This window comes from Helianthus annuus, chromosome 1 (assembly GCF_002127325.2).
Source record: "Helianthus annuus cultivar XRQ/B chromosome 1, HanXRQr2.0-SUNRISE, whole genome shotgun sequence".
Taxonomy (NCBI): domain Eukaryota; kingdom Viridiplantae; phylum Streptophyta; class Magnoliopsida; order Asterales; family Asteraceae; genus Helianthus; species Helianthus annuus.
Window position 1 is genome coordinate 36,724,772 of NC_035433.2, and position 19,116 is coordinate 36,743,887.

At 40.5% G+C, this 19,116-nt stretch overlaps 3 protein-coding genes across 4 annotated transcripts; 1 reads left to right on the forward strand and 2 right to left on the reverse strand.

The window, feature by feature from the left end:
- The first annotated feature begins 525 nt into the window (after positions 1-525).
- LOC110864274 (DNA-directed RNA polymerases IV and V subunit 4) lies at positions 526-4,152 on the forward strand. The gene is made up of 10 exons (XM_022113313.2): positions 526-662; positions 823-880; positions 972-1,019; positions 1,411-1,476; positions 1,570-1,635; positions 3,283-3,394; positions 3,503-3,580; positions 3,678-3,711; positions 3,787-3,855; positions 3,932-4,152. Exons 2-10 carry the CDS (start codon positions 832-834, stop codon positions 4,016-4,018), a joined length of 609 nt encoding a protein of 202 aa, XP_021969005.1. The 5' UTR covers positions 526-662; positions 823-831; the 3' UTR covers positions 4,019-4,152.
- Positions 4,136-5,938, reverse strand: LOC110864265 (ATP-dependent 6-phosphofructokinase 2). Its single transcript, XM_022113303.2, has 2 exons — positions 5,330-5,938; positions 4,136-4,976 (listed from the first exon to the last, which is right to left on the reverse strand). The coding sequence occupies exons 1-2, from the start codon at positions 5,903-5,905 to the stop codon at positions 4,155-4,157; spliced, it is 1,398 nt and encodes a 465-aa protein (XP_021968995.1). The 5' UTR covers positions 5,906-5,938; the 3' UTR covers positions 4,136-4,154.
- Positions 5,939-7,188: 1,250 nt separating this feature from the next.
- Positions 7,189-15,233, reverse strand: LOC110935797. Of its 2 annotated transcripts, XM_022178152.2 has the most exons (5): positions 15,096-15,233; positions 14,504-14,557; positions 12,090-13,221; positions 7,810-7,863; positions 7,189-7,509 (listed from the first exon to the last, which is right to left on the reverse strand). In XM_022178152.2, the coding sequence occupies exons 3-5, from the start codon at positions 13,219-13,221 to the stop codon at positions 7,493-7,495; spliced, it is 1,203 nt and encodes a 400-aa protein (XP_022033844.1). In that variant the 5' UTR covers positions 14,504-14,557; positions 15,096-15,233; the 3' UTR covers positions 7,189-7,492. The 2 variants fall into 2 exon arrangements, 1 of the variants encoding a protein (XP_022033844.1); XR_002589447.2 differs by lacking the exons at positions 7,189-7,509; positions 7,810-7,863; positions 12,090-13,221 and adding an exon at positions 13,928-14,203.
- Between the last annotated feature and the right edge of the window lie 3,883 nt (positions 15,234-19,116).

Genomic DNA, 19,116 nt, shown 5'->3' on the forward strand with positions numbered 1-19,116 from the left:
GATTTTTATAGAGAGAGAGAGAGAGAGAGCAGGACCTTAAGCTTCTGTGGGTTGGTGATGAAGATGATGATAGTGATGGTGATGAAGATGATGCAGTGGATTTTTTATTTTTTTAATTCATAGTTTTAGGTTTTTAATTGTTCAAGCGTAATATAGTCATTTCATACATAGTTAACTGAGAAATTTAACAGAGGTTAGGCCAGAGAACCAACCGAGTTTATTTTTAACAACTTTTAAGACTACGCGTATAATTAGTAAATCACTAGAAACAAGTATGAAATTTTTGTAAACAAGAGGAACACCAAACATTTAACTCTTTACTCTAATAATACACCTAATTTCTAAATAAGGGGCTGTTTGGTAGCCTCTTAATGGTCATTCAGATGCTACCTCTTAATGGTTTAAAATCTCTGAATGAATAAGAGGTAACCTCAAGTCTGAATGGTTAAGAGGTAACCTCTGAATGGTAAATCATCACATGTCACATTCTTCTACGTTCTCATTGATGGTTCCATTAAGAGGTAGCTTTACCAAACAGCCTCTAAGTGTGACCTCACTCACTCTCACAAGTCACACCATCCCCCTTCCCTCCTGTAAAAGGACGGAGAATAAGAACTCAACGCAGTGATCATCTTAAACCCTAATCTTCCTTCAAATTTAAGGTAATTTCAGCACTCTTTGATCTCAATCTTCTTGCACTTAATGCATCTTTCGTATGTAAATTCTTCAATTTCAGTTTTTGCTAACAACAACGTGTTTATCGACTCTCAATTCGGATGTTTGTGTCTCGATTGTCGTTTTTGTGTTTGTGTGTGTTTATAGCTGAAGAAAATGTCGGATAAAGGAGGAAAAGGGGGGAAATCTGCGTTGAAATCTCCAGGTAAAACCCTAAAAAGTTGTTTCTGTGTGTTTTGATTTTAAATAGCTTTGTTGATTCTCTGAAATGACTGAATTGGTGATTACATGTGTAGATGGTTCAGCTAAGTTGAAGGGAAGGAAAGTTCAGTTTGATTCTGAAGGTATTGTTAAACATTTTAGGCGTTCGGTTTGAAACCACCTAAACCAGTCGTCGGTTTAGGTATTTTCAAACCGGACTGGACAGTTTGGTTTTAACATGTTGGTTTATGGTCGGTAAAAACCGAACTGGACCGTAGGTTTTTGGGCTATGTAACCTTTTGTATTTCACTGTTGGAACATCAATACATCTTCATTTTGATGGTCTTTTCTGCGTTTTTTGATAAAGGCCCAATAAGCTCAAACGGGAGACAAACCGTTGGTAACGGTGTAGTTATAATTTTCAACGTTTTGACTCACTGTATGACCTAAAAACTGTCAAAACGAGACTGTGAACACGCTAGCACGTTACTGTTCCTCACTACGTTTGGTATGTCCATGATAATGGTGTTGTAGATATGTTTGATGAAAAGTTTGAGACAAATGGAAATGGGAAGTCAAATGGGAAAGATTCTGGCAAGGGTATGATTCTAGAACCGTTTGTATTTTCTTTTCATTTTTGTTTGAATTTCTGTTGCCTGTATTCTTACTATGCATACTTGTTTATTTCTCAAGGGAAAGGTGGAAAGGCAGGACCTGCAAAGAAAGAACCTCCACAAGTTTTGCTCAAGGTTGAAGAAGGTTAGTATTTGTTATGATTTCCACCTTAATAGTTAATCATGATGAAACTGATATTGAATTTAGAGGTTTACATGGTCCGGTTCAGCCGTTTTCGACGAAGATTCTGGGCCGAACCGTTAACTACGGTTTTGGGAAAACACAAACCGAACCATCCTAATTGGGTGGGTTGGTCAGACGGGCCTTTTACTGGTTTGGTGGTTAAACGATTCGGTGATTGCAGTTTGAACCCTTTTTTTTGTTTTTTTGAACAATAAAGATGATTTATGATTATAATGCATATTACATAAGTATAGATTCTGAAAACGAAGAATAAAAATATAAATAAGAAATTTTACAACCGGTTCCAACTTCCAAGCCGGAATGAACCGTCAAATCATCAAAATCGAACTGCGAACCGAACAGTTTGGTTTTCAAACCGGCCGATTTGCTTCGGTTTGGGTGGCTCAGTCAGTTATGATCACCCCTAATATTGATTATTTTCTTTGGTAAAGGATCAAATAAAACTAATATTAACGTACGAGACGTACGCATTGAGGGAAAAAGCAAAAAGTGGCGGTGTCATTTTGGTAATTATCAGCAATTTCGAAATTACTGGGGAAAAAGCAAAAAGTGTCTTGTAGAGTAATTTTGAGCATCTGTAGAGTAATTTTGGGAAATGTAGGGTAATTATCAAATTACTCTAGTAGAGTAATTTTGGAAAATGTCTTTGTAGAGTAATTTTGTTAGCATTTAGTTATGGGGTTTAGCTTTATGGTTTAGTTTTTAGCTTCTAGTTGGGGGGGGGGGTGGTTTAGGTTTTTACGCCCCGCTTGCGGGTATGCGCATATAATGTATATATGTGGGCGCTCGGGGGGCAAAAGCGAAAGTGCACTAATTTTAACGTTATTTTACTAATTTCGTGAAAATAACGTTAAAAGAGGGGGATGGTTAATCATGCGTCATGTGGTGGCTTTGATAGCCGAAAGACAAGGGAGTACATGCACTAATCGGCCTTTGTCTTAATTGCTGAGTGTTATGTGCCTTATGTCCTAGGCTTGATGCAAAACTACTATCGAGAGCTGGGGGTCTCACTGGAAGCAGCCTCTCTATTCCTACGTGGTAGAGGTAAGGCTGTCTACATCTTACCCTCCTCAGACCCTACCTTTGCTTTGCTATTGGTGGGATTTACTGAGTATGATGATGATGATGATGAGGTTTTTTTTTGGGGGGGGGGTGGGTGGGGGGGGGGGGTGGTTAGTGTAATTTTGATAATTACCCTACACGACCAAAATTACTCTACATGAACATTTACAATGGTTTAGGTTTTATCAGGTTTTTTTTCTTTTTTTTTTTTTTTTGGGGGGGGGGGGGGGGTTAGTGTAATTTTGATAATTACCCTACAATTTTGATAATTACCCTACATGACCAAAATTACTCTACATGAACATTTACAAAATTACTCTACAGAAGCTCAAAATTACTCTACTAGAGTAATTTTGAAGTTGCTGATAAATACCAAAATGACACCGCCACTTTTTTGACTTTTCTTTCAATTCGTACGTTTCTTACGTTTATTTTATTTTTACGTGAACTTAACTCATTTTTTTTAGTGATTATTGATATTAGTTATGTATTATTCGTTAACACCTGATATTCATTATTATGCAGAGCTTCCTGAGAATGCCAAGTGTTTGATGAACTGTGAAGCTGCTCAAATCTTGCAAGGAATCCAAGATCACATGGTGCTACTGTCCAAGGACCCCACAATCAAAATCCCAAGGTGGGAAGTCATAAGTTACAATTTGATGTTCAATAGATAACGGGTCAAAACGGGTAATGATTCGGGTGGGTCAAAATAATACATTGCTGAACCTGTATCTTTTTCCAGTTCATTTGACAGGGCATTGCAGTACGCCAACACGGGCAATTTCTACACCGACCCGCAGTCTGTTAGACAAGTACTGGAGTATCCTTTACGCACATTATAATAATTCATGTTTATTATGTTTCTTTTATGCATTTCATTTTTCTACATTTGTTACAAGTATTTAACTCAAATCTAGATCTCTTAAGAAACAAGACGTTTCTGATGGCGAGGTATTAATCTATACCTCAATAACTTGTTTTCCAAGATATAAACTCGTATTTTAAAAAGGATTTTAATCATTTCAGATATGTGTCATTGCAAATACTGGAATTGACACTACTGAGAAAGCGTTTGCTCTCATGCCATCATTAAAGGTACAATACATACGTACGCCTTGCTTTTTTATATACTTACGCTCTTACTTGCTTTACAAGTTATCGTGTCTGACAGGCCAAGCAAATCAAGGTAATTGAACCGTTGAGTGCTGCATTAACTGAGCTGACGAAGCTGAAGGAAAGCACTATAGTGCTAGATTGAAGTAACATGTATGATGCATTCTACTTTTAACCTAAATATCTGGCTGACTTTGACACTTTGGTAAATGCTGACGTGGCTTTTATTTTGTACCTGTTGATTTTGATATAACAATTGATGTTTCGGGTCGGGTTTTTGTTCAAGTTCTCCGAAAATCAGGCTGAGCCGTGACCGATCTAACCCAAGCCCATTTGTGGTCGTTAGTGCTGACCGGACTCTTGGCGTGAGCCACCTCATCCATAGGAATGTAAGCATAGTTACCGTTTATCGGGCCTGTTACAAACCCAGTATAGCCCGCCATAATCCCGTGAATAGCGGAATGGGCCAATAATGTACAATACAAGTTATCAGTTGCATTAGCCGTAACTGCGCGTATCATGTAAGTAGGATCTATGTATTTTACTGTGAACAACTCGCCCTTGTGATCCCTCTCCCACCATTTCTTGAGCTCGGAATTCAACCACGCCCCGACATCTAAAAAAACCGGATTCCCTGAATCATCCGTTTCTCGTTTTTGGGAATCGGGCCTCGGAATGATGTCTTGGCCCGCTCCTTCTGCCACCACGATAACCGCGTGCCCGTTTTCCTTCAAACGAAGGTCAATAAACTCGAATAAACCACCTTTGCCTTCAAGGTAGAAGTTGTTTTCAGGTATTAAACAGCAATCGACATCACAACTGCTTAGGGTTGCGTTGAGGGTGATGTGACCCGTGTTCCGGCCCATGAGTTTGACCAGGCCTATACCGTTTGGTGCACTCTCGGCTTCTACATGGGCTGCACTTATTGCTTGTTGAGCCATCTCTACGGCTGTTTGGAACCCAAATGACCTGTCGATGATCCCTACATCATTGTCGACTGTTTTAGGAATCCCAGTGACCGCAACGTTTAGTTTACGGCGCTGAATTTCGTTGAATATTTGTACCGCCCCTCGTAGAGTGCCGTCTCCGCCGATGATGTACACCTGCTTTTGAATTAAGGTGGGTTATTGTGTGTTTTTATCCAAGTATGCTATGATATTTACATTAGGGGTGTTAAAAAACCACCAGAAAGGCATAAACAAAGCAAATTGTTCAAACTGTTTTTTTTTTTTTTTTTTTTTTTTTTTCGGTTTGGTTTCGCCGTTTAACTGTTTGGATCAGTTTGAAACATGGAACAAGCGGTAAAATCCAATCCAAACAGTTTAGTTGGTTTTTTCTTGAAATCGCGGTTAGCTGTTAAGAATGTAGCGGGTCTGGTCTTGGCTTTTGATCGAGTAAGTGATCATCTTCTGTCTTTTAATTACTTCAAAACATTCAAAAAATCAAAACAAACAACCTGATTAAATCCGCGTTTTTCAATTGTATCTACGATCTTGTGAAGATCAAAGCCACCTCTAGAGGTTTCAAGTACAGTACCACCTCTCTTGTGCCAGTTATGAACCAGTTTCGGGTCAAGCCGTATGGGATCACCCGAATAAAACCCGCGGTAACCCGCTTTAATCCCGAAGATCTCTCGGACACCATACAGTTCCCATAACCCAACCACCAGTTCCCGAATAACGGTGTTCAGACCAGGGCAAAGACCACCACACGTAACAATGGCGGCTCGCACTTGTTTGGGATCAAACAAAATCTCCTTCCTCGGCCCGGCACGGTGGTAGGCTAAGTGAGGTTCGGATGACGGGAAGTTGCCGGAGAAATCAAATACAATCTGGCGGAGGATGACGTCGGAGTGTGATATATAGAACCCGTCGCGGTACGAATGGTGGTAGAACGTGTTATGTTGTAACGGGTTGGTGTGGGTTTGGAGGCCGGGGAGGTAGTCGGTGAGGCGGGGGAGTCGTTTTAGTTTGATGTTTATAGGAGAGATAGTTAGGCTTTCGAGCTGATCTTGGACGTCGTCGGTGTTCATGGTGGTTTTATTCCGGTGGCCGGCCGGTGGAGAGAATTAAAGGGAGCTTAATTTAGCGATAAAAGGGAATACAAGGGACACTGATATAATGATCAAACACTTGGACAAACCACAAGAGTTGTAGGAGTGTCACAAGACCACCCAAATTTTACTCTGCAATTGATATGAATTCATTCATATATAACCATCCAATACCCTCATCTACTTTAGTTTTTCATCGTGATCCCTTTCTTTTTAATTTTCATCATATACTCCCATGAATAATCTTTGGTGAAAGTCCACAATTGGTTGGTTAATGTTGGGCGTTTACTCAACTATCTTGGGGGCCAATATAGTTGAGTCAACTTACATGCTAATATTGTTGACTCAACTATATTGGGCCCAAAAGTCCGAGACCAAATAACATATCGGATTACGTCCTATGATAGTTATAAACTCTTCTCTTTTATCCGAGCTTATGATTAACAACAATAATCTAGATATACTATAGTTGGTGGAGATAATTTTATTTATTTTTTATGTTCTATATTGAAGAAGCACCAAGTTAATCCGACGATTAGCTTGTAGTTCGTGTCTCGTCCAAATAAGGTAATTTCATCCAAACTTGATGAATAGCTACGTTAATCCTGTAAAAAAATCAACACACCGTGAAGCTCGTTATAAGGAGGGGAATAGGAGGTTCTCCTTGTAACCACTCTCCGGTACGAGAATAAGAACTTGTTTTGAGGATAACAGTGTGTGTATTAAGTGAGAGAGCAAGAGAGCGATGTTAAACATGGAGGTGAAGTTCTCTATTTATAGCCGAGGTGATTTGTGAAGGAGATGAGCTTATGGGCCTTGGGCCTGAGACTGACAACAAGGAATACCCAGTCTGCCTCCTCTACCACGACCGTTAGTGATCCCAGGAGAAATGGTAGTTGGCGCATGTTGAATGGATTCACGTGTCCTGGCGACTGTCCTTGTTGCTTGGTCTGTCGTCAGCAGTTAAGTGGAGATCATAGAGTAGTGGTCGGCGCAAGCTGATTGGTGCCACGTATGCGTCCTTGTGTATTTCTTGTCTCTCGCACGATTGTTCATCATGCAACATGATCCGATAGAGCCTGTTAAGCGCCTATTGGCCCACTATTTTGCCACTCATACCTTCTGTACTTGTCTGATGTTACCCTTCGCTTCTTTTCCCTGCACGACATGATCCGATACAGTCTGTTGAGCGCCTATTGGCCCACTGTTTGTAACGTCCATAAATTTTTTCTTAAATTTATTTAAATAACAACATACTTTTCTAACAAAATTTGGGCATGACCCGTTGGTAAACGGGCGATACCCTGTTTTTCATAAACAAACTTCATTCAACTATACGCAAACATTCAAAGACACGACATACACAACAAAAGATGACCTATCCTTAGTTTCGAAAACCATTAAGTATGTACGCACCTACGACAACTTTTCAAAAGACAACCATGACCAAACTAGTTTAAGTACAAAGCATAAACATAAGTAACTAGGTAATTTGACATCGACTTTATACAAAATGCGGAGCGCTTGACGGGCTTGAGGTGTGTTCGATCCGGGCAAGCTTGATAACTAGACATGAGATTTACCTACATGATCACAACATCAAAACATATTAGAACGAGGGTTCCTTCTTTACTCAAGAAATTACCTTACGAACTTAAAATAAACGGGACATACAGAACTTATACTAAGCTACATTCTTTCATACTTACACGGTAGTGAGTTCCAACGAAACTTCATACCCATCTTTCTAGTCTTACAATTTCATTATCCGACCCATTCAAGAGAAAGGTCCATTCATATATCTTAACCATGCTTGATACAATTTAGTACAAATATGGACAAACACATATCTAAAGTAAACCCAAATTGTACAAGTAACGTACCTCGGTCTTGATTCCCTTGCGGCTTCCCTTGACTTGAACTTTCTTCCTTAACGCCTACATATAAACATTCATTCTTTTAATTCATGTTTCATACTCATTTACACATATCAATAAAACATCATACAACTTGCTCATACTTCATAAACATGTTAAATTCATACAAGATTTATAGCTTATATGACTAGCATTTTCATTGAGGCATTTTGTCAAACACTTGATGTGCATGTTATCATCAAAGCACAAAGTACAAGTATTTTTGCATAACCCTACTTATTCACCTTCTAATCTAACAAGAATCAATCAAGTTCATGACTTTCTTTCATCCTACACATCTAGCTAATCTAAATTCCCCTTTCACAATCAGATTATGTATCAATTAACATTTCATAAACATATCATTATAAATCATCATTTTCATCTTCTTCCTACAACAAGTGGGTATGAACCCTAATCATTCAAACAATCAAAATTATACAAAATCCTCAGTCTATTACGAATTCCTAACTCAAAATTTCACAAGATTTTCACATGATTTCATGATTGGGTTAAAACCCACTTTCTACAAATCATCAAATCAGAATTTTCGACTTACCTTGAGTTGAACAAGCTTAGATAGTTAAAGATTAGAGCTCATGCATCAATTTAAGCCCTTAATTCCTTCCTAATCTTGTGAATTTCTGAAAGTTAGGGTTTGTTCTTGGCTCCCCCCTTCTTGATCGATCCCACAAACACACCAGTATGTGTTTTGTGTTTTCCATTTTCCTTTTATTTAATTAAAACTTTTATTCTTTTTAACAAGTTTAGCCCCTTTACTTTCTTAGTTTGTTTTTATCATTTAACTTCCTTCTAATAAGTTACTAACATGCTAGGTTAAAATATAACATGACTAGGCTTTCAAGTAATATAAATAAATTACATATTTTGGGGTGTTACAAGTCTACCCCCCTTACAAAAGGTTTCGTCCCCGAAACCTTAATACATACCAAATAATGTCGGGTAGAGCTTCCTCATTTCATCCTCTAACTCCCATGTGAGATCCGATCCCTTCCGATGTTGCCATTGCACCAAGACTTGCTTTATAGTTTTGTTCCGCAGGTGCGTTACCTTAGAATCCTTGATAGCTATCGGCTTCTCGATATAATTCAATCTTTCGTCCAGCTCAATATCGTCAAGGGGCACATATGCCGTCTCATCCGCTAAACACTTTCTCAATTGTGACACATGGAATGTGTCATGTATTCCATCCAAAATTGGCGGTAACTCCAACCGATATGCTACCTCCCCAACCCGGGCTAAAATCTTGAAAGGTCCTATATAGCGGGGACCTAACTTGCCTCGCTTACGGAAACGGATTATACCTTTCCATGGGGAAACCTTTAGTAACACATAATCACCTACTTGAAATTCGATGGGTCGCCTCTTTCGATCTGCATAGGCTTTTTGTCGATCTTGAGCCGCTTTCAAACGGGCTCGCACAAGATCGATCTTCTCGTTAGTTTTGGCCACCACCTCGTTGGGTGCAATTTCTCTCTGTCCCACCTCTCCCCAACAAATTGGAGTTCTACACTTTCTTCCATACAACAATTCATACGGTGCCATTCGAATGCCGTTGTGGTAGCTGTTGTTGTATGAAAATTCCACCAACGGCAAGTGGTCATCCCAGCTTCCCCCGAAGTCTATTACACATGCTCGCAGCATGTCGATAAGTGTTTGAATGGTCCGCTCGGACTGACCATCCGTTTGGGGGTGGTAGGCGGTGCTGAAATGTAATTTTGTACCCATACTTTCATGAAAACCTTGCCAATATCGAGATGTGAATCGGGTATCTCGATCCGACACAATAGATACAGGAACTCCGTGTCGTGATATTATCTCGTTAACATAGATCTCCGCCATCTTTTCGGAGGAGAAAGCTTCCCGAATGGGTAAGAAGTGCGCGCTCTTGGTGAGGCGGTCTACAATCACCCATATAGCATCGTGACCTTTCCTTGTCTTAGGAAGCTTGGTCACTAGGTCCATCGTCAATTCTTCCCATTTCCATACCGGAATCTCTAACGGTTGCAACTTCCCATATGGTTTCTGATGTTCTGCCTTTACCTGCAGACATGTCAAACATTTGGCAACATACTTGACAATGTCACGCTTCATGCCGGGCCACCAATAACTTTTCTTCAAGTCCAAATACATTTTTGTAGCTCCAGGATGAACCGAGAATCGGGATTTGTGAGCTTCTTCGAGTAATGCCCCCTTTGCTTCGCTAAACCGGGGTATCCAAATACGACCATACATGGTTTTAATCCCATCGGATCTTTCTTCGAATTTATCCACAAATCCCTTTGTTCTTTCCTTTTTAGAATCCATTCCGCTTAGTGACTTGATTTGGGCTTCTTTAACCATTTCGAGAAATCGTGGTGTAATTACCATCTTCATGGACTTAACTTGAATTGGAGGCGGGTAATCCTTTCGGCTCAGGGCATCGGCTACTACGTTAGCTTTACCCGGATGATAAAGGATCTCACAATCATAGTCTTTAAGAAGTTCTAACCACCTTCGCTGCCTCATATTTAATTCCCTTTGCTCGAAAAAATATTTAAGGCTTTTGTGGTCAGAATATATAACGCTTTTCGTACCGTAAAGATAGTGCCTCCATATCTTCAAAGCAAATACTACTGCAGCTAACTCCAAATCATGGGTTGGGTAATTACTTTCGTGTGTCTTCAATTGCCTAGAAGCATAGGCAATGACTCTACCCCTTTGCATCAAAACACATCCCAACCCTTGGTGTGACGCATCCGTAAACACCACCAAGTCTTCCGTTCCATCTGGTAAGGTTAGTACCGGGGAACTCGACAGCTTTTCTTTCAAGGTTTGAAACGCCCTTTCTTGATCTGCACCCCACGAAAACTTCTCATCCTTCTTGGTTAACTTGGTCAACGGCAAGGCCAATTTAGAAAAATCTTGGATAAACCTCCTATAATAGCCTGCTAAACCCAAAAAGCTTCTTACCTCACTCGGGTTCTTGGGAGGTATCCACTTCATAACGGCTTCCACCTTGGACGGGTCTACTAAGATACCATCCGCATTAATAACATGACCGAGAAATTGTACCTCTCTAAGCCAAAAAGCACACTTGGAGAATTTCGCGTACAATTTCTCCTTGCGAAGCACTTCAAGAACCTCACGCAAATGGCATGCATGATCGGCTTTACTTCGGGAATAAACCAAGATGTCATCGATAAAAACTATAACGAATCTGTCTAACATAGGCCGACAAACTCGATTCATAAGATCCATGAACGCGGCAGGCGCGTTCGTTAATCCAAAGGACATTACTAAGAATTCGTAATGCCCATATCGCGTTCTAAAAGCCGTTTTCGCCACATCCTCATCTCGTACTCGTAACTGATGGTACCCGGACCGCAAGTCTATTTTTGAAAACCAACTTGCCCCTTGTAACTGATCGAAGAGATCATTGATTCGGGGCAATGGGTATCGGTTTTTCACAGTCAGCTTATTCAACTCGCGGTAATCGATGCACATGCGCATCGAACCATCTTTCTTTTTGACAAAAAGTACAGGCGCTCCCCATGGCGAGACACTCGGGCGTATAAATCCCTTGTCGAGCAATTCTTGTATTTGTACCATTAGCTCCCGCATTTCTGTTGGGGCCAGCCTATAAGGGGCCTTGGCTACGGGTTTGGCATCAGGGTACAATTCGATCTTGAAATCCACTTCGCGTTCCGGTGGAAGCCCCGGTAAATCTTCCGGAAAAACATCAAGAAACTCATTCACAACTTCAACCTCTTCTATCATAGGGATATTCTGCTTAGTATCCACCACGTAAGTTAGAAATGCCTTGCTTCCATTTCGTACGTACTTGTATGCTTGGACTATAGAACAAAGCTTCGAATTGATATTCCTTTCCCCTTGTATGCTTACTCGTTTTCCTTCCGATGTTAACACATGAATTACCTTCTTCTCACATTGAATTTCGGCCTGATGCTTAGCTAGCCAATCCATGCCAACTATAACCTTAAATTCCCCCAATATCATGGGAATAAGGTCGATAGCAAACTTCTCGTCTTCAATGATTATTTCACAATCTCTACAAACTTCGTGCAACAAGTAACTCTTACTATCGGCTATTTCTACTTCTAATGGTACACGCAGTCTTTCGATTCTAAAGGAGGGGTGTGACACTAATTCACTTGATACAAACGATCTACTGGCACTGGTATCAAATAACACATACGTAGGCATCGAGTTCAATGAGAATATACCTGATACAACATTCGGGTGGTCCTTCGCTTCCTCGGTTGTGATCTGAAACATCCTCCCCTTAGCTCTTGGGGCTTCCTCCTTTCTTGCCTCCTTATCAGTTTTCTGTTGAAGCTTGGGACACTCAGCCTTAATATGACCCGGTTGGAAACAGTTGTAACACGTTCTTGAAGGATTAGGGCACCTATAGTATGGGTGTCCCTCTTGACCACAGTTGTAACAACCCTTTTTCCCTTTCAAACATTCCCCCGTGTGTAACTTTCCGCACGTTTTGCATTTTGGAATACTACCCTTCGCCTTATCCTTCTTGCCTTGATCTTGAAATTTTGGTTTCTTTGAAGGGCTCGAGCTGGAAACATTTTCAGATGCTCTTTTTTCGCCTCTTTCTGCCTGTCTTCTCATTTCAATCTCCCTATCTCGGGCCAGTTCAATGAGCTCATTCAAAGTTTCACATTTAGCGGGAATTATGAACTCCCGATATTCAGCCTTCAACATACCGTAATAACGGTTTATCTTCATTCTCTCCGTCCCTGCTATATCGTTGCAGAACTTCAGCTTGTCAAGGAAAACGTTGGTGATTTCATCAATGGTTTCATCCTTTTGACGAAGATGTAAGAAATCTTCCTGGATCTTGTCGATGGCAGATTGTGGACAGTGGTGTTTCAGAAAAGGTTCCTTGAACTCTTGCCATGATAAGGCTTGAACTTTTTCTTCCCCAAGCTCCTTACTATAAACATCCCACCAATCCTTGGCTCGGAATTGTAACAAACCGGTGGCGAACATCACTTGATCCTCCCTTTCACAATGACTCCTTATGAACACCGCTTCCGTACTTGCGATCCACCTTTGACATACTATGGGATCAATTTCTCCTTTGAATGGTAACGGGTTGCACGCCATAAATTCTTTGTATGTGCACTTGCGAGTTCCTTTCCTTTCTTGCATTGCATTGATCATTCCCTTTAACTCGTCTATCTTACTCGTCATCATTGATTCTACTATTTCTAGCACATGACTTTCCACTTCTTGGGCTAAGTGAGGAGTACTTGCTTGCATTGCCCTTCCAATCTCTTCCGAGATCATAGTTTTCAGCTGTTCTTGTTGTGTCGTTTCATCCTCATTCGAATCCGTCATCTACACATAAACATCCTTCTTATTCCAAACATTCAATCATCCTTTCAGTCATATAATCATTCTATTAGTACATAACTTCCTTGAAAGTTAACATTCATGCATACTACTATTCTTTAGAGTCTTATTATAGCGTTTGCAATACTTCACGTATGATAGAAAACATTAAGCAAAACATCACAATTGCAAAAGGCTGAAAACAGGTACCACCGTAAATTACGGTGTCACCGTAATTTACGGTGGCAATATTTCCTTTACGGTGTAAAGCTACTGCCTTACGGCAGTGGAATTTCCTCCCAGTGTCTACCGTAAATTACGGTGTCACCGTAATTTACGGTGACGCCCAGCATGCTTTGATGAGTTTCTTATTTTTGCAGCCATCTGTTCATCCCGTTTTAACCCGTACCAATCCGTTTCGTCCCAGACCTTTACACATCATCCCATGATGATCTTTCCTAACGTTCCCTAACTAACTCATTCATAATACGAAATAATCTTTAAAGTACTTACTTGCTTCGCGCCGCGGGTCGAACACACTCTTCACATGAGCTTCGGTTTGAGTTCAAGTGTTTGATGCTTGAATCCCTCAAACCTAGGCTCTGATACCAACTTGTAACGTCCATAAATTTTTTCTTAAATTTATTTAAATAACAACATACTTTTCTAACAAAATTTGGGCATGACCCGTTGGTAAACGGGCGATACCCTGTTTTTCATAAACAAACTTCATTCAACTATACGCAAACATTCAAAGACACGACATACACAACAAAAGATGACCTATCCTTAGTTTCGAAAACCATTAAGTATGTACGCACCTACGACAACTTTTCAAAAGACAACCATGACCAAACTAGTTTAAGTACAAAGCATAAACATAAGTAACTAGGTAATTTGACATCGACTTTATACAAAATGCGGAGCGCTTGACGGGCTTGAGGTGTGTTCGATCCGGGCAAGCTTGATAACTAGACATGAGATTTACCTACATGATCACAACATCAAAACATATTAGAACGAGGGTTCCTTCTTTACTCAAGAAATTACCTTACGAACTTAAAATAAACGGGACATACAGAACTTATACTAAGCTACATTCTTTCATACTTACACGGTAGTGAGTTCCAACGAAACTTCATACCCATCTTTCTAGTCTTACAATTTCATTATCCGACCCATTCAAGAGAAAGGTCCATTCATATATCTTAACCATGCTTGATACAATTTAGTACAAATATGGACAAACACATATCTAAAGTAAACCCAAATTGTACAAGTAACGTACCTCGGTCTTGATTCCCTTGCGGCTTCCCTTGACTTGAACTTTCTTCCTTAACGCCTACATATAAACATTCATTCTTTTAATTCATGTTTCATACTCATTTACACATATCAATAAAACATCATACAACTTGCTCATACTTCATAAACATGTTAAATTCATACAAGATTTATAGCTTATATGACTAGCATTTTCATTGAGGCATTTTGTCAAACACTTGATGTGCATGTTATCATCAAAGCACAAAGTACAAGTATTTTTGCATAACCCTACTTATTCACCTTCTAATCTAACAAGAATCAATCAAGTTCATGACTTTCTTTCATCCTACACATCTAGCTAATCTAAATTCCCCTTTCACAATCAGATTATGTATCAATTAACATTTCATAAACATATCATTATAAATCATCATTTTCATCTTCTTCCTACAACAAGTGGGTATGAACCCTAATCATTCAAACAATCAAAATTATACAAAATCCTCAGTCTATTACGAATTCCTAACTCAAAATTTCACAAGATTTTCACATGATTTCATGATTGGGTTAAAACCCACTTTCTACAAATCATCAAATCAGAATTTTCGACTTACCTTGAGTTGAACAAGCTTAGATAGTTAAAGATTAGAGCTCATGCATCAATTTAAGCCCTTAATTCCTTCCTAATCTTGTGAATTTCTGAAAGTTAGGGTTTGTTCTTGGCTCCCCCCTTCTTGATCGATCCCACAAACACACCAGTAGTGTGTTTTGTGTTTTCCATTTTCCTTTTATTTGTTTTAATTAAAACTTTTATTCTTTTTAACAAGTTTAGCCCCTTTACTTTCTTAGTTTGTTTATTTATCATTTAACTTCCTTCTAATAAGTTACTAACATGCTAGGTTAAAATATAACATGACTAGGCTTTCAAGTAATATAAATAAATTACATATTTTGGGGTGTTACACTGTTCTGCCACTCATACCTTATGTACTTGTCTGATGTTACCCTGCGCTTCTTTTCCCCGCGCGACCTGGATGCACCCTATGCAGTCGGCGCAAGGTCAGGGAAGCCAGGTCTTTTGTCAAAGAAACTAAGTGTCACGATTGATTTTCTCTTAGTCCTACCCTCGTACGCTGTGACAACTCGAACTTTAGACTCACCTTGATGTAACGTTACGTACCTATATGACACTTTGAGTTAATGAATGTTACGATGTTACGTACTTATGTGAACTCGATTATATAATTGAATGAATGTTGTGTTATGTGCATTGTGTATATTATGTGTACATGTATGAATTGAACCGCACAACACTAGACACTTGAACCGCATAAGCTCACATCACCCGCACAAGGCCGTTTGGGCCTCATTCTTGTACGCGGACCATTAGGGCAGCCCATTGAGGGTTCGGCCCACTTTCCTTTCACGTGAACAAACAACCTTGGGAGGGGTTTTGTTTCTCATTTGTTACCAAAACACATAACTCACACAAGAACCCTAGTCGCTACTTCTCTCTCTCTTGTTTGCTTGGAACCCGACGGCACAAGATCTCTATTCGGATCACCCTCTCCTCCTTCTCTACTCCGGTTAGTACTTGGTGTGTTTAATATTATTATTGATTGTATGTTAGTAATTGTATGTGATGATGTTATAATCTTAACTAGAACCGGATGTATGAATATATACTCGGCTGTGATATGATTCGGATTGTTTGTATAATGTTGGTAGAATTAAATGGTTGCTAGTCGGCTGTTGATTGACGTTAAGAATGGTTCTTCGGGTTGTTGTAATCGGCTATGATTAGGGTTCGCCAAGATCGGATTATATAAGTCAAATGGTAGTTGTTAATGCTTGAAAAGTTAGTCGATGTGCTATATGTCCCGGTTTAATTTGATGATGATGATTATGTTAAATGTTGGTGTTTAATCATGTTAGGGTTCATACGGTTTGGATGGTAGAATTCCCTGTTTGATCGATTTGGTGTTAACTGAATTGTTGGAATTGTGTTAATTGATAAGATGTAATTATGGAAATTACTAAATGCTTGTAACCGAATTACTTGATTAATGGAATGATTGAACTAATCGCACAAATGGACCAAACACACAAGACTGGCCGATCGCACAAGGGAGCCCACTCGTATAAGGCTCCTGGATCGCACAAGGCCTGTCTATTTGGGCTTGTTGAACTGTGCTGCTATTGGGCTGGACCGCCCAAGGCCCCCACTCGCACAAGATGGATTTGGATCGTACAACCCAATCCAATCGCACAACAGTCCTGGTCGCACGAGAGACCCTGGTCGCACAAGGGTCTCCAGTCGCACAAGTTACCTCGATCGCACAAAGCTGTATGTTGTTGTTTAACTATTTGGGCCGGACAGCCCAAAGATCCTGACGCATAAGCCCATTTCTGATCGTACAGGTCCGGCTGGATCACGCATGTTTAACGATTGGGCCTCTAAGCCCAATACGAGCCGCACAAGGTTAACCAAGCCGCACAAGGTTAACCGGGCCGCACAATATGTTGTTTAATTGTTTTGGGGCCGAATATGTTAATGGATTGTTATGTATATGGGCCGGGGTATTGGATCGCACAACATGTGGGCCAGTTATTATTGGACTTCTTGATATTACTTGACTGCTAAGATACTGCCATGATCAATACGTGATTATTAACGTGTTAACTTGTATGAAACGTACGTGCATTACTTGAACCGAACCTGACTAGTGTGATAACCCTGTTAGGACGTGATTAATCACTGTTAGTTCAAGAACCCTCTTTTGTGTATCTGCCGAGCAAACCAAGGTGAGTTCACACAGCCAAGGCATGGGATTCCCGGGATGGGAATTGGGTTGGATTGTTAAGGTTGAATAGATTCATTCGGATACCATTACTAGACTGCCATACCATCGTCCTCGGTTGTGCAGGACACGTACGTAAAACCTATGTACACTTATGCTACTCGCTATCCTCGGTTGTGAAGGATACTCACGTAAAACCTGCGTGAATGGATATTCACTACTGCCTCGGTTGTGTCAGGCACTTACGTAATACCTACGTAAACCCCCACGTACCCTATCCTCGGTTGTGAAGGATACTTACGTAAATCCTGCGTAAACTTGTACGTATTACTGTTCTCGGTTGAGAAGAACACTTATGGTTACACATAGTCTAGTGGATTGATGACATGGGAAGCCCCCACCAATAGAAACCTATACTGGCCCAGTAGAGCCACTTGATACTCATGAACTTACTATTACGCATTTACTTCCTGTGAACTCGCTCAACTAGTTTGTTGATTATTTGCTGCATGCCTTGCAGTACCTTAGGTACTTTATGGAGCTTGCACAAGGAGGAGCGGGTCGTTGTGGACAAGGATTCATGAATGCTTACTAAACACTTATGATATTTCATACGTTAACACTTATGATTGGGTTTTACTTAAATGCTTCCGCTACATATACAATATTTGGTTTTGAACATCAATTATGTCTATGGTTATTATTAAATGCTATGTTTGATATAATTGGTGGCTTGATCCTGGTCAATCACGCTCCCAAGCGGTGGTACTCCGCATGTGGATTTTGGGGGTGTGACAGATTGGTATCAGAGCCATTGGTTATAGAGAACTTGGTTTTAATATGGGGAAAACGTTTTTATTAAAACCAGACTATAACCAGAACAGTGCTCTCAACGATCCACAACGACGCTTCGCTCCACGTGCAAGACTCGACATCCTAGGTAATAAGGTTTATGTTTATTGCCTGTTTGCTAGAACTGCTTAGAACTTGCTCGCATTACGCTTAGATACACATGACTTTATTACATGAGAATCCCTACGTGCTTACACTTTTCTGTCATCGCCCTACTCGCGAACCACTCTCACTTACGTTACTTTTACTATGAAGATCATGTATGGACGAATCAACATGACTCAAGCCCAGCTAGAGGCTCTCGTTCAAGCTCAAGTTGCTGCGGCACTTGCAGCTGCTCAAGCAGGTCAACCGGCGCAGCAAGTTTGCACCTTTAAGAACTTCATGGACTGCCGTCCAAGTACCTTTAGTGGCACTGAAGGAGCAGTTGGACTCCTCCACTGGTTCGAGAAGCTAGAATCAGTATTCGAAATGTGCGAGTGCCTGAGGCTCGCAAGGTCAAGTATGCAACTGGCACCTTGGAAGGAATCGCGCTAACCTGGTGGAACGCGTAGGTGCAAATTCTGGGGTTGGCAGCTGCTAACGCCACACCCTGGAACGATTTTAAGGAACTCACCAAGAGGGAATATTGCACGCGTGAAGACATTCATAAGTTGGAGGATGAGCTGTATAACTTGAAAATGGTTGGATCAGAGATCGAAGCGTATACTAAACGGTCGAATGAGCTGGCTGTGCTGTGTCCAACCATGGTGGACCCTCCATACAAGCGCATCGAGATGTATCTCAAGGGGTTGGCACCAGAGATCCAGAGCCACGTTACTTCGGCTAATCTCGATAACATCCAGGAGATTCAACGCCTCGCTCACCGCATCACAGATCTGGCAGTGGATCAGAACAAACTGCCTAAACGTATCAGCGCGACTGCTACAGTCACTCCTTCAGCCACTCCCGCTACTACTAGCGACAGCAAAAGAAAGTGGGA